The sequence below is a fragment of the Lissotriton vulgaris genome, chromosome 2_1 (genome assembly GCF_964263255.1).
Source record: "Lissotriton vulgaris chromosome 2_1, aLisVul1.2, whole genome shotgun sequence".
Taxonomy (NCBI): Eukaryota; Metazoa; Chordata; class Amphibia; order Caudata; family Salamandridae; genus Lissotriton; species Lissotriton vulgaris.
In genome coordinates, this window is record NC_141687.1 from 388,354,342 (window position 1) to 388,368,894 (window position 14,553).

At 40.3% G+C, this 14,553-nt stretch overlaps 1 protein-coding gene across 1 annotated transcript in view; it reads left to right on the forward strand.

Moving 5' to 3' along the window:
- LOC147730418 (aldehyde oxidase 1-like) overlaps positions 1-14,553 on the forward strand; it is a gene marked incomplete at its 5' end in the record, with an annotated part of 524,934 nt that overhangs the window by 166,386 nt on the left and 343,995 nt on the right. Inside the window, 3 exons of the mRNA XM_086954065.1 lie at positions 7,535-7,627; positions 9,515-9,666; positions 10,732-10,825. Coding sequence (XP_086810191.1) covers positions 7,535-7,627; positions 9,515-9,666; positions 10,732-10,825 — 339 coding nt within the window. The remainder of the gene's footprint in view (positions 1-7,534; positions 7,628-9,514; positions 9,667-10,731; positions 10,826-14,553) is intronic.

Here is a 14,553-nt window from a genome sequence, read left to right on the forward strand (position 1 = left end):
AAAATGTTTTAGCTCAGGTCATAGAGTGGCGCAGCCACGATTCTTAATTAATATGTCATACCTCATTTGTTTCCTTTTTAAGCAGCCCGGTATTCTGTTGCTGATTGTCGTTGGGCTTGTTCCTGTAAACAACATGTATATTTTATATTTATATCCAAGCACACTTGATTGCACTTTTTATCGGTATAAAAAAAGAGAATTCTGAGAGTACCTGATTTAAACAAGCTTGAGCCAGTCTCTTTTACTCTGTCTTTTTGTGGCTGCAGACACTTGGGCCCAGATGTAGGTAAAATAGATTTACCGAATTTTAATTACCGAATTCTACCGATTCGGTAATTAAAAATCGGTAAATCTTAGGGGTGGATATGTAGGAACATCCAGATGTTCCTTTTACCGAATCGGTAAATATCTGTATTTACAGATTCGGTAAATACCGACCGGTAATGCCCCATTCATTCCTATGGGCTTTAAAGCCCATAGGAATGAATAGGGCATTACCGGTCGGTATTTACCGAATCGGTAAATACCGATTTTGACAAGGGTGCACGGGGTGTCACTTTGACACCCTCTAGCACCCCCAAAAAAGATTCGGGGGCCATGTGGCAGGCATACCTGCCCTAAGGGCAGGTCTGCCTGTCATATGGCACAGGTGTGCATGCACACATGTGCATGCACACCGGAATCAGTATTTTACCATGAAGTTGGATTTCATGGTAAAATACCGATTCTGTAAGGCTTGTGGGACTCAGAAGAGTCCCACCTACATCTCATTGTTACCGAATCGGTAAAAATACCGATTCGGTATTTTACAGATTCGGTAAATTTACTGATCGGTAAATTTACCGAATCTGTAAAATATGTGGCCCTACATACCATTATGTGAATCTCGGTCGGTAACGGCCGAAAATACCGATTTTCGGCCGTTACCGACCGACCTACATCCGGCCCTAGGTTTCTACAGAAAAAGATGATTTAGTTTACTCGCGAAGTTTGCAACAATGATTCACTTCGCAGTAACGCTGCAACACAAAACTACCTTTTACATCAGCAAAGCTAAAGGACGCTGCTTTTCGTTTTTCGCATGGACCTTTCACGCTCGCATTTTCCTGCAATCTGAAATGCGAATCAGTTTGCATATCCCGAAGTGTTCATAGCAGTATCAGTTTGATTATGCAGTTTTAAAGCCAGGTACTCGCAAGTTTTTCTCATCTAGCTCCCAGTTACAAAATTCCTTTAGTGGTGGCAGACATTTTGCACCTCCCACTTACTAAATAAAAGATGGACGGTGCTTCCAGCCGTATCAACCAATCACAGTTCACTTTCTTTTGGGAACCACAGAGATGCATTATGGGATTTGCAGTCTCATATTTTATTTAGTGCACTCATGCTGTTCAAACCTGAAGCTATACTATTACATTTCATTATTAAGTATGCTTCTTTCTATAATAATGCACTTTCTAAATCAATTTGTCTTTTGGCCACATTTATTGCAGCAAGAATAGTCCATTGAAAATTGTTTTCAGTATGAGACTTTTCAAGAAAATGCTCAACCATTGGTGCAGTCAACACCTTCTTTTTAATTTGTGACCAGTGTTGCGTAATTTTAATGTTTGCCTGTTGGCATGTTTTGCCTTTGTAAGTGTTTTGGCAGGGACATAGTATGGCATAAATTACATTCTTACTTTTACAATTAGTAAAGTCAGTATGTTTCCACTTTCCCCCATTGTGATTAAATTCAGTCCCTTCACTAGTACTGTTACACGCCACAAAGTTTCCACATTTATGGTGGCCCATTATTAGATTGATATTCCATTTTGATAGTAGGTCACTTTTTAGTTTCTGTAATGAAATGTCTGAACGTATTAACTGCTGCCCTATGCTTTGATTCTTTTTCATTGCAAACATCGGCTTTTGAAAAGGACAGTCCAAGTTTTCAAGAAGATGTCAGTTTTTAAGTATTATTTGTCTAAATTTGTTTGTGGCAGGGCCAAAGGTGGTAACGCAAACCAGTTTTTTAAGTTCTTTTTTCTCTTTAACCTGTAAAAGGCTTGCACGGGGTGTAAATCTCGCTTTTTTTAAAGAGTGCTTTAGTAATTTTTTTGGGTAGCCTCTTTTCGCCATCTCCTTACAAAAGGTCCCTGCATGTCCTTCAAAGTCTAAAACATCTGTGCAGTTCCTCCTGATCCTTAATAACTACCCATATGAGAGCTTTTCTTTGAGACTTTTCGGGTATGCACTCCTATAGTGCAGGATTGTATTCTTGTCTGTATCTTGCTTGTACAATGATGTACACAACTGGTTTGCTTCTATGTTGATTTCAACATCTAGGAATGTCACTTTTGTTTTACTTGACTGGACAGAGAACTTAATATCTCTATGTCGATTATTTAACCAATCATGAAATGATTTCAATTCGATCTGGCTCCCCTGCCACTGGAGAAAGATTTCGTCGATATATCGTAACCACTGGTATATTTTGTCTTTAAAAGGATTGTTTCTTTCGATGAACCGTTCTTCATATTGAACCATATACAGGACCACTATTTCTGGCGCATAAGGACAACCCATGACAGTACCGTTTATTTGTAATCTTTCATTATGAAGTATGCTTCTTTCTGTAATAATGCACTTTCTAAATCAATTTGTCTCTTGGCCACATTTATTGCAGCAAGAATAGTTCATTGAAAATTGTTTTCAGTATGAGACTTTTCAAGAAAATGTTCAACCATTGGTGCAGTCAACACCTTCTTTTTAATTTGTGACCCGTGTTGCGTAACTCTTATGTTTGCCTGTTGACATGTTTTGCCAATGTACATTTTTTGGCGAGGACATAGTATGGCATAAATTACATTCTTAGTTTTACAATTAGTAAAGACGGTATGTTTCCGATTTATCCCATTGTGATTAAACTCAGTCCCTTCAATAGTACTGTTACACGCCACACAGTTTCCACATTTATGGTGGCCCATTATTGGTTTCATATTCCATTTTGATAGTAGGTCACTTTTTGCTTTCGGTAATAAAATGTCTGCGAGTATTAACTGCTGCCCTATGCTTTGATTCTTTTTCATTGCAAACATCGGCTTTGGAACAGGACAGTCCAGGTTTTCAAGAAGATGCCAGTTTTTAAGTATTATTTGTCTAAATTTGTTCGTGGCAGGGCCAAAGGTGGTAACGCAAACCAGTTTTTCAAGTTCTTTCTTCTTTTTAACCTGTAAAAGGCTTTCACGGGGTGTAAATCTCGCTTTTTTTAAAGAGTGCTTTAGTAAATTTTTTGGGTAGCCTCTTTTCGCCATCTCCTTACAAAAGGTCCCTGCATGTCCTTCAAAGTCTAAAATATCTGTGCAGTTCCTCCTGGTCCTTAACAACTGCCCATATGGGAGGTTTTCTTTGAGACTTTTCGGGTGTGCACTCCTATAGTGCAGGATTGTATTCTTGTCTGTATCTTTCTTGTACAATGATGTACACAACTGGTTTGCTTCTATGCTGATTTCAACATCTAGGAATGTCACTTTTGTTTTACTTGACTGGACATAGAACTTAATATCTCTATGTCGATTATTTAACCAATCGTGAAATGATTTCAATTCGATCTGGCTCCCCTGCCACTGGAGCGAGATATCGTCGATATATCGTAACCACTGGTATATTTTGTCTTTAAAAGGGTTGGTTCTTTCGATAAACCGTTCTTCATATTGAGCCATATACAGAACCACCATGTCTGGCGCATAAGGACAACCCATGACAGTACCGTTTGTTTGTACAAAATATAGGTCTTCAAATTTAAAGTCGTTTTTTTTAGGGCTATGTCTGCCAATTGTAAAATAAATGAAGTCGGAACTTTATGCAGGCATTCTCTGCCATCCAAGTAAAATTCCATAACTTCCAAAGCCTCATCCTTGGGTATCTGGGTATAAAGCAACGTGACATCAAGTGTCACCATGATTTGTGTTTGATCATCAAATGGAAGGCTTTTGACTTTTGTAATAAAGTATGTTGTGTCTCGTAGGTAAGACTTTACATCCTTCAAAAAAGGTTTTAAAAAGAAGTCTACATTCTTCGAGATGGGTTCTAAAATCGAATCGCACCCAGAGTCTATCAGTCATCCCAGGGACTTTTCAAGATTTTTATGGATCTTTGGCAAGAAGTACAAAACGGGAGTTTTGGGGACCTTTTTAATTAGAAAGTCATGGTCCTTTGGTCCCAAAGACCCTCATTCAACACCTAGTTGTAGAATTTCTGAAATTGTGCCTTGTATTGATTGCACTGGGTCATCTTTTACCTTTCGATACCAGGTTTGATTGTTGACCTTGTTTCTCCCTTCCTCAAAGTATATATCACGTGGCCAAACCACTACTGCCCCACCCCTATCGGCCTGTTTAATGACCACTGATGTATCTGCTTTTAGTGTTTGTATCACTTTTTGCTGTTCCTGACTTATGTTCTTATGGACATATTTTTTAGACTTTTCCAATTTATTGATTGAAAATAAAACCGTCTGTTCAAATGCATAGATTTGTTTGGGAATATTTTGTGTTGGAAGGACCTTAGATTTAACTCTAAGTCCAGTCACTTCTCTGTTTCCCATTGGTTCTGCATTAGCAACAAAAAGCTTTCAATCTAATCTTCCTACAGAACTCTACAGCTTCAAGTTTAAGTTTAGTGTAATCTGTAGGTCTTTGTGGAACAAAATGTAACCCTAGACTCAATGCTGTCTCTTCTTCTTTTGATAGTTGTTTCTTAGGCAGATTAACTATAGTTGACGTATCTAGGATTTGTAGAACAGATTGCAGGTTCTCATTTCCCATGGTGCTTTGAACCTGGATTTTTGTTGGCCGCCTTTGTCTAAAAAAGACACCTGCTTTTTAGAGTTACCTTCCCTGGAGTCTGTCCTTGATGATTCAGATGATGAAGTGTCAGAGAATGTTTAAAAACGGTTTCTTGATCGGCCTGGTTAGTGCTAAGGGCTCTACGTGATTCAATCAAAGTATAATAATCTTCTTTTAAGAATGGATACACCTACTCGATATTGAAGGACTTTGAGCCCTTTTCAAATTTTGCTGTCTTTATATTAATGGTATCGTCTTTAAACACTTGGATGTCCATATCAATTTTTCTAAAAGGGTCTTAGCTTCTGCAGCAGATTGATTATTCTTGATAGTCTGTGTCAATTCTTCAAGCTCTTCCGCTTCTTTCTTACATAGCCTCTGTGCTGTCTCAATTGGGTGGACCATGAGGTCACAACTACACTTGGTATTAAAATAACTAAAGCCTTTCTTATATTCAGCTTCCTCTATGAAAATAACTTGAATGTTTTCAACCTGGAGACCCCAGTGAATTGTGCCCGCTCTTAAATGTTGTAGAAGGAAATGGCCATGGAGCTCAGTACGTATATGTTTCTTGTGTAGTCGTGTCAGTTTTTCAGCCTCATTCTGTTACTTGGCTGATGAGTTTAGTGTAATAGTGGAGAAAGGGGAGGAAGCAATTACATTTTGGATATGACTTTCCATGAAGGACAATGTTTCTTTCTCCGACATTGCTTTCAGGACGAAAAAATTGTTCCTCGTCCCTACTCATGCGAGTGATCACTTTGCGGTAACGTTGTAACACAAAACTACCTTTTACATCAGCCAAAGCTGAAGGACGCTGCTTTTTGTTTTTCGTATGGACCTCTCACGCTCGCATTTTCCTGCAATAAAATATGCAAATCAGTTTGCATATCCCGAAGTGTTCATAGCAGTGTCAGTTTGATTATGCAGTTTTAAAGTCAGGTACTCACGAGTCTTTCTCATCTAGCTCCCAGTTAAAAAATTCCTTCAGTGGTGGCAGCCATTTCGCGCCTCCCACTTACTAAATAAAAGTTGGACGGTGTTTCCAGCCGTATCAACCAATCACAGTTCACTTTCTTTTGGGAACCACAGAGATGCATTATGGGATTTGCAGTTTCATGCTAAAGATATGCTTAAGTGGTCGTTTATCCAAATCAAACCTTTTTTAGAAAATATTGACTCAACTCAAGAGTAAGATCAAAACTAAGCAAAGCGCTACTAGAAAAAACAAATAGGCGGTCAATAAGCAGATGGGTGACATTTTTTTAATTAAAATAAGTCCTATATTGTCTATGAAATGGCCCGAGACAAATGGCAGAAGAAAAAAGGCCTCCACATCCCAAGAGCGGTCTGCAATAGAATTAATAAACTCAGTGCAACAACAATTAGAGGTGCCAATTTTAGGAGAATTCTGCACAAAATGTTTAATATATAGGACCCCATCATTCCTCTATAATATATACACCGTGAATGAAGACGGGTGTTTTTGCTGCTCCGAAGAGGGAGGAGAGGAGGTACCTGGACTCACATTGTTTGGGACGAAGTTGAGAAATATCTCAGAACGACTACAGGTCAAGCATTAACTATTGACAAGTATACTAAAATTCTTGGGTGTTCACCAAGCATAACGATAGATAAAATGCAAGAGGAATGTTTGCAAGATAATTCTTGTCTGGTGGCAAGATATATAATTCTCCAGAATTGGCAAAGTAATATTGTACCCACTTTCCATGCCTGGCGGGCTAAACTTCACTAAGTTAAAGAGCTGGAGAGACGCTTTGCATTAAGATCAGAAATCTTAATGCACAGCGTCTCTCCAGAAATGCTGGAAGTCCATTGAAAACTAGTCTTTGAAACTGTAAAGACAAAATGTTAAAGGAATATCTTGCAATATGTGGACTTCTTCTTTTTTCCGATGTGCACTTATGTACGTACTTTTGTACTTTTTAATGGCACTTTTGATATTGTTGTGATCTGAGAATGGACCATGTTTGTGTGAGTATGTCAACCAAAATTGTAATTGAGCACCGCAAGCACTTTATTTTGTATATGTACAACTGTGAATCAAACTCTCAATAAAAAAATTAAAAAGAAAAAAACTCCACAATGCATCCCTTACCACTACATGGCACCATATACTTCATCTCACAACACCTTGACCTAGAACCACAGGCCACAAACACTTTATCAGTCACATTGCACTTTCAGACTGCAAACAATAACTCTCTTGATCTCATCACCCCACAATGCACAACACCACTCTGCAAAACACTGTTACACATTCCAGCCTATAGCACATAATACATCCATCAATGCCAAAAGGCACAATAAATTACAAAGTTATACTGCTACCAACATACACAACAATGCCCCATCCTGTGAGGCCCCTAACCAAATATCACGTTGTCCGACAACAAACCCCACAACAGCACACCCCATCAACAAATACAATAATATCACGCCATCTTTAACAAACAAGTACATATTACTTTCTAATATAACAATACACAACACCACAAAAGTATCTTAACTAAACTACAACTTACCACAGCATTTAAGAGCACTTGCTACAATCAAGAACACAATATATTAACCAACACCACTTTACCCATTACTTCTCACCAAAAAACAAGCAAGGAATGTGTAAGTAGTTTGCGTTGTTTTCTCCATTCAAAATAATTAATAAGTATTCCTTTCACCAACAGGTCTCGAGATGAAAATGAATGGAGTGTTTTACCCAGTTCTCATCTCTCCCATCAAGATTCCGGATCTGACTGTAGTGACTTTCACAGACCAGGGTGAGCCGATTTCCTGATTTTGTTTCTCCTTCCTGGGTGGCATCTGCCAGTCTATAAACCATATTTGTGTCTAGCCTACAGCAAAAGGAGACTGTGTTTTACTGTATACTCTTGGTGCATTATGAGCTGCCCTGACAATGTTGTGTCCTCCACCTTTTACTTGCCACTAATTCCTTTTACTTAAAGATGTACCAAACTTGATTAGAGCCACGTGAGTCACATGACAAACCCCCAAACTCTTCGCTGTAAAGAACCGAAATCCTCTGGAAGCCTTGAATGTCTTCTAATCTGAAAGCAATCATATTCCTGTGCCTTCCCACCAGTGTTTAATTGTTTGTAAAAATAGATGCATGGCCTATTATTTTCCTTAAGAACCCATCGCTGGCATTTCAGTATGTTGCGTTGCGGTTGCCGCATATCAAGTGTACCTAGTCTTCATTCTACCTCTTTCATCCACCACCATACACCTCCTACATCACCTAGTATCAATAAAAACACTTGAATATGCACTTATTGGTTCTATTTGATCCTACTGTAATTTGTTTCCTTGCTTTCTTTTCCTCATTTTTTATCCTTTGTTTGCCTTTCTCTCTCTGACTTTGGGTAAAATCTAAAACTAACATAAGTCCAGGTTCCCCAAAATGAGTTCCACTGCCCACCCCTGCACCCGCCCGTACCAATTACGCACTGCTTCCCACCCAATATTCTATTGACATTGAATATTCAGAAATGAAGACAGTTATTGGTGAAATTCAATAGAATATATTTTCCTGAAAAGGGCAAAATTAACATGGAAAACAGGAAAAGATTTTGTTTCTATCGAATGTACCACTTCTTCAGGCCTATCCTGTTTTTAAACATTAATGTTGACGAGACAGTGGGTCACAATTTTTCAAATATTGGCTTGAGTGTTTTGCATCATAATTTCCTAAACCCTCTACCAGAAGTCCTTTACCAGTCACCATGAATGTTCAGTTTATTATTAGATCTTAATAATGGTGTGAAGAACTTGTTTTGAAGACTAGGGGGCAGATGTATCAAGCCTTTTGCGACTCACAAAGGCCGAAATTCACAGAATTTCAGCCTTTGCGAATCGCAAAAGGTCTTTTTGCATGTTTTGGCATGCATCAAAAATTCGCAAAATAAGAAATAGCAAAAATGTGTGATTCCTTATTTTGCCATAGCATTTAAGGAATCGCAATTTCGCGATTCCTTAAATGCTATGTATGTAGCATTTTTGAATTGCGACTTTTGTTTAAGAATTCGCAAATTACCACCAAGTTGTAGTTGATGGTAATTTGCGAAGTCTTTAAAAAATGCACAATTTTGCATTTTTGATGGTGGCATGTGACGCACACACATGCCCATAGGGCATGTATGTGCGCCTTATGCACACACATGTACATTTCAGGGGTGCAGCAGGGTGTCTTTGAGACACCCCTGCACCCTTGAAATAATTCTCAAATTGCGATTAGCAAATTGCGAATTCGTAATTTGAGAATTACTTCACAATCATTCCTATGGGCCTCCTGGCCTATAGGAATGCATGGGAAATTATTCCTTATTTGCGAATTCGCAAAATGCGAATTCGCAAATAAGGAAGATTAAGGAATCGCAAAAAAATAGCGATTTTTTCATACATTCCATTTTGCGAATTCTAAATAGCGATTCCTTAAAAATCGCTATTTAGGAATCGCAAAATGGAATCTTGATACATCTGCCCCTAGGAAAATTAGGTACAATGCGATAAAGTGATTTTCCTAGAATCAAAGAAATTAGTCAGGTGGAGAATGAAAGATTACATTTCATGTCGCCTCATTTTAGAACTACTAGACCATGACTCTACCATTCAGTTTTTTTCTGGTAAACCCTGCTTTCTGGTTCTAGGGCTGTCATTGGGAGCAGCTTGTAGCCTGACACTAATGAAGGACATATTAAAAAAAGCCATTGCAGACCACCCCAATGAGAAGACCAAGACATTCCAAGCTTTGCTGCAACAACTGAAGACTCTAGGCGCAGAGCAGATAAGGAATGTAGCGGTAAGTCCCCAATGTATTCCAACGACATCTAGAATGGAGTATTTTATTATTGTTACCTGTAAGATCTAAAAAATGAATAATTTGATACTCCACCATCAAGTCAAAGCCCTAGATGGCAATCCCGATATCAGGTGAGTTTGGCATATGACTCTCATGCATGCCGACTCTACTGAGCCTTAGGAGGGACAGACGTGGCAGCTAATCTCCCTATCTGAAAAGGGTGCTTGCCCCATTGTCTGTGTCAGCTGAGTATGGCGAGTAGATGATAGGGCAGGTAAATGAGCTTGGGAGAATTAATGCCATGTTTAAATTGAGAGTGCTGGATTGGTTCTGAGACACCTATTGGAGGAAGGAGGTTTTGTTTGACTGATGATATTGTGGCAATTTCATAGCTACAAAGACGTCTGAATAAAGGAAAGGTTTAGTCAATCTGAGGAGGTACAAGTGTTTAGGGGACAGTGATAGAGCAGCAGGTTATCTCACAGATGATGTAGGATTGGGTTTGTAAATCAATGTAAAGTTTGCTGATGATGTGATATGGGGAGTTAGCCAATAGGATAGGGCAGTGAGTTGATCCAATATATTTTAGTTATCTGTTTACAATTCATCTGTCAGATTTGAATACATCTAGGCTCAAGTCAGACTTACACATACTTCTGAAGTTGATAGAATTAGTATACATGTTTGGGTGATAAAAACAGCTATTATTAGACACACCGAGCCACAACTGAGTTTATGTTGTCAGCTGTAGAAGTTGTCAAAATAACATAAGGCGGGTTTTATTTGTAATAAACTGGAGACTGCAATATGACTGAAATTTAGTTTGTTCCTTCCTTTTGCTAAAGTTAATGAAACCTTGGTTCTCCTGTGGAAGGAATTTCCAACATTCAAAGACTCTGGCTCAGTTAATATCATTGAAAGTTTAACATGGTGTTCCATCTGGGGTATTTATTGGTAAATACTTCTAGATGAGGAACCAGTTCATGGCGGTCCACAGAGGGGGTTGCTGGGCAAGGAAGCTCCGTATTGTTCAGAAAATGACCAGAAAATGTTCCATGCTTTCAGTCACTAGGAGGACACATTGTCAGCAGAAGTCCAACCTCTGACCTGAATCCCATTCTGGCTGTGGGTAACAGCATCCTCAAACTCTCGTCCAAAGGTAAGCCATGGAGATTATTGTGTTACTGTGTCATTATTTATGATGTTTGAAGTAAGGGGGTGTAAAAATAATAACTAGTGATATGAATCCATAACTTATCTTTTCATAATGCGTAAATGCATGCATGAATTCATGTATATATTTTACCCTCTGGCTTTTCTAGCTGAATGATAGAGATGCAGGATGTTATTCTGTCAAGAGACCTGAAGCCACTCAACAAGCTTTTAATGTGACCAGGGTATGTGTCATGATAAATTATGCATCCTTCTACCATCCATATACTTCCTCCGTCCTGTTGAATGACACGAGGGATCACAGGATAATCCTTATAAAAGAGAAAGTGCTCTACTGTAAAATAAACCAGCAACTTAAAATGTGTGTTCGAGGCATATGAGCTGCAGATCATACACTGTGCATAGATCGCCATCTGGTGTTGGGCCCGGATGTTTGCACTTTGTTGTTGTTTTGGTAGAAGTTTTTAGAAGTCACGAAATAGGTGACTCCTCCTGTGGATAATGGTGCGCATGGGCATCAACTCCATCTTCAGATTTTTTTCCGCCATCGGGCTCGAATGTGTTTGTCACGCTCCATTTTGGTGTCGTTACCGATCTACCTTTCGACGCGCAATCCTTCACCTATTCTTCGGTATCGTTTTCGATCGAGTTTCCCATTTTACGTGCCTCTCTACAAACTTAAATGTCTTCGATTCCAGTCGTCGACGTGGATCTTCAGGCCTATCTGCGAAAGCTCATGGAAAGGACTCCCTTCAAATAGTGTCCTCAATGTGCATCCAAGTTTCCACATGCTGATCATCACAAGGTGTGTCATCTCTGCCTTTTGTCCGAGCACGAGGCCAAAGACCATCCAGCTTGTGCCTCTTTCCACTCCAAACAAAAAATAAGGGAACTACGAGCTCGAAGAACTATGGCTCGATCATCGACATCAATACCGGGCGATGTCTTCCAAGAAGGCATCAAAGTACCAGAACAGGAGCACATCAAAGAGGGCAACTTTAGCGCCTCTGGAGCCGATGACTCGACGTCAAAGACATCACTCTAGGGCAGCGGTTTGTAAGTATTGACGTCAACCCCTCCCCCCCACCCATTCATAAAAAGGCTTCGGAAACACCTTCACCCTCGGGCCTAGGTGCACACCGGGACAAAACCTCCCACGCCCCGCCTTCAGGCCCAGCAAAGAAGTCAACACATAAGGCTTCAAGATCAAGCCAGCCTACCATCGGTGCCGAAACCCCATCCTGGCAATGAAATAAGACAAACCGAAAGAGAAACCACTGACAAGCCACCGAAACCCCGTCCCCGGCACCAAAAAAAGAGAAACCCAAAGAGAACCACTGTCTTCATCTGCACCGAAGCCTGGTTCCAAATCGGTGCATTTGGCACCGAATTCCACTGGCACTGAACCTTCGGAACCGAAAAAATCATCTGAACCAAACATAAAAACGGTTCCAAAGACCCCAACCAAACCTTCGGAACCCAAGAAAACACCTGATTCCAAACCTAAGGAGCATAAAACAACACCAAAACTTGTGCCACACAGTCGGACCCAAAAATACTCGGCACCGAAGCAAGACACTCAACAGGAGGAGCTTTTTCGACCTGATCCAACCCAAAAAACTCTTGACATAGATCCAAAGACAGGTCACCTTAAAAAAAAGAGACATTGCTACTTCTCCTTTAAGAATTCCTTCTCCACCTCCTCCCCCACACCACATCTCTCCTATCCCATCACCTCAGGATGATGAGGACGACTTTGGGGATGGAGGGGATGATGAACCTTTAGGGGAACATATTCATCCTAATATCCCAAATGACCCATGGGACAACTATGGCACACCAGATGTTCCTGATACACCACTAGCTGATATATACCCATCTAGACCATCCCCTCCAGAGGACACTATAGGATTCACTCAGCTCAAACATAGAGCTGCAGAATACCACGGTGTGAATTTGTACACAGACCCTATAGAAGAAGATTTCCTCATGGACACTTTTGCACCATCTCAAAGGTCCACTTCTATTCTCTCAATGTTAAAAGGGGCAATCAAACGCGCTAATGGAAATTTTAAACATCCTGTAAGGGCTATAGTCATTACCCCAAGAGTGGAAATGAAATGCAAGTCTGCCCCAGCTGGCTCTGTCTATATTAAAGGGCAGCTTCCCTTAGATTCCTTGGTAGTCTCCAATGCTAGGAAAAGGGCTAACTCTCAGACCTCAGGTGTTGCTCCACCTCCTGATAAGGTATCAAAACTGTTGGACACATCTGGTAAAAGAACAGCGTCCCAGGCAGCCAACATATGGAGAATGGCCAACACGCAGGCTTTGCTGGCTAGGTAGAATAGGGCACACTACAAGGAACTAAAGACCCTACTACAACACCTTCCAGATCAATATAAAACAGATCAATATAAAACAAGGGCCAATGATCTCACCCAGTAAGACAAACTTATAACTAATACGTTGATTCGATGTGCGCTGGATGCTTCAGACACAGCCCCGAGCTATCAATACCAGTATTCTTTTATGCAGACATGCATGGCTATGCATTTCTGGGTTTAAACCTGAAGTTCAAACTACTATATTTAACAAACCCTTTGACCACAAACATTTATTTGGGCCTATTGTAGATTCATCTTTAGAAAAGATGAAAAAAGATACTGATACTGCCAATTCAATGGGAGCTTTGCAATCGCAAACTCCCAGAATTTCTTTTCGTAGCTCCTCTTATATGGGCGCCTCTAGAGGTTTTGCCACTGACAATTCCTCCATCTCCTATAAAAGTCCCACCCAGACCTCCTCTGCCAGAGGTTATTACAGAGGAGGCTACAGGGGCAATAACAACAAGGGTAGAGGCAAAACTATCCATACTCGCACTGCCTCCACCTCCAGAACAATGACTTCCCTCCAATCCCCCTGGACCATTATACTCCAAACGGGGAAGACTGTTACAGTTGCTACCTGTCTGCAACACCATTACCAAGGACAGGTGGGTGAGACAAGTCATACAATCCGGTTATTGCCTGGAACTCACTTTAACTTCACCCAACATACTACCCAAACAGCGTCCAATGTCAACAAAGCATTTAACACTTCTAAAACAAGAGGGGCCTGATGTAGGTAATTAAATCGGTATTTTACCACCCAATAGGATTGGGTGGTAAAATACCGATTCTAAAGGGCCTGTGGCACTCTTAGGAGTGCCACCTACATGTGGATTTACCGAATCGGTAAATATACCGATTCGGTATTTTACCGATTCTGTAAATTTACCGATTCGGTAAATTTACAGAATCGGTAAAATATAGGCCCCTTACATCTGAAAACCCATTTACCGGTCGGTAACAGCCAAATTCGTCCGTTACCGGCCGGTAAATGGCCACCTACATCGGGCCCGAGGTGCTTTCACTCCTACAAAAACATGCAATAGAACCAGTTCCCCTGCATCATCAAAACACAGGGGTTTACTCCCTATATTTTCTCATCCTTAAGAAGGACGGAACCCTAAGGCCCATTTTGAACCTCAAACCATTAAACCTCTACATATAGTCAGACCATTTTCATATGGTCACTCTTCAACAAGTCCTTCCTCTAAGGCAATTTTCTTGCCACCTTAGATCTCAAGGACGCCTACTTCCACATTCCCATTCACCCTGCTCACAGGAAATATCTTCGGTTTGTAGTGGACGGTCAGCATTATCATTTCAGGGT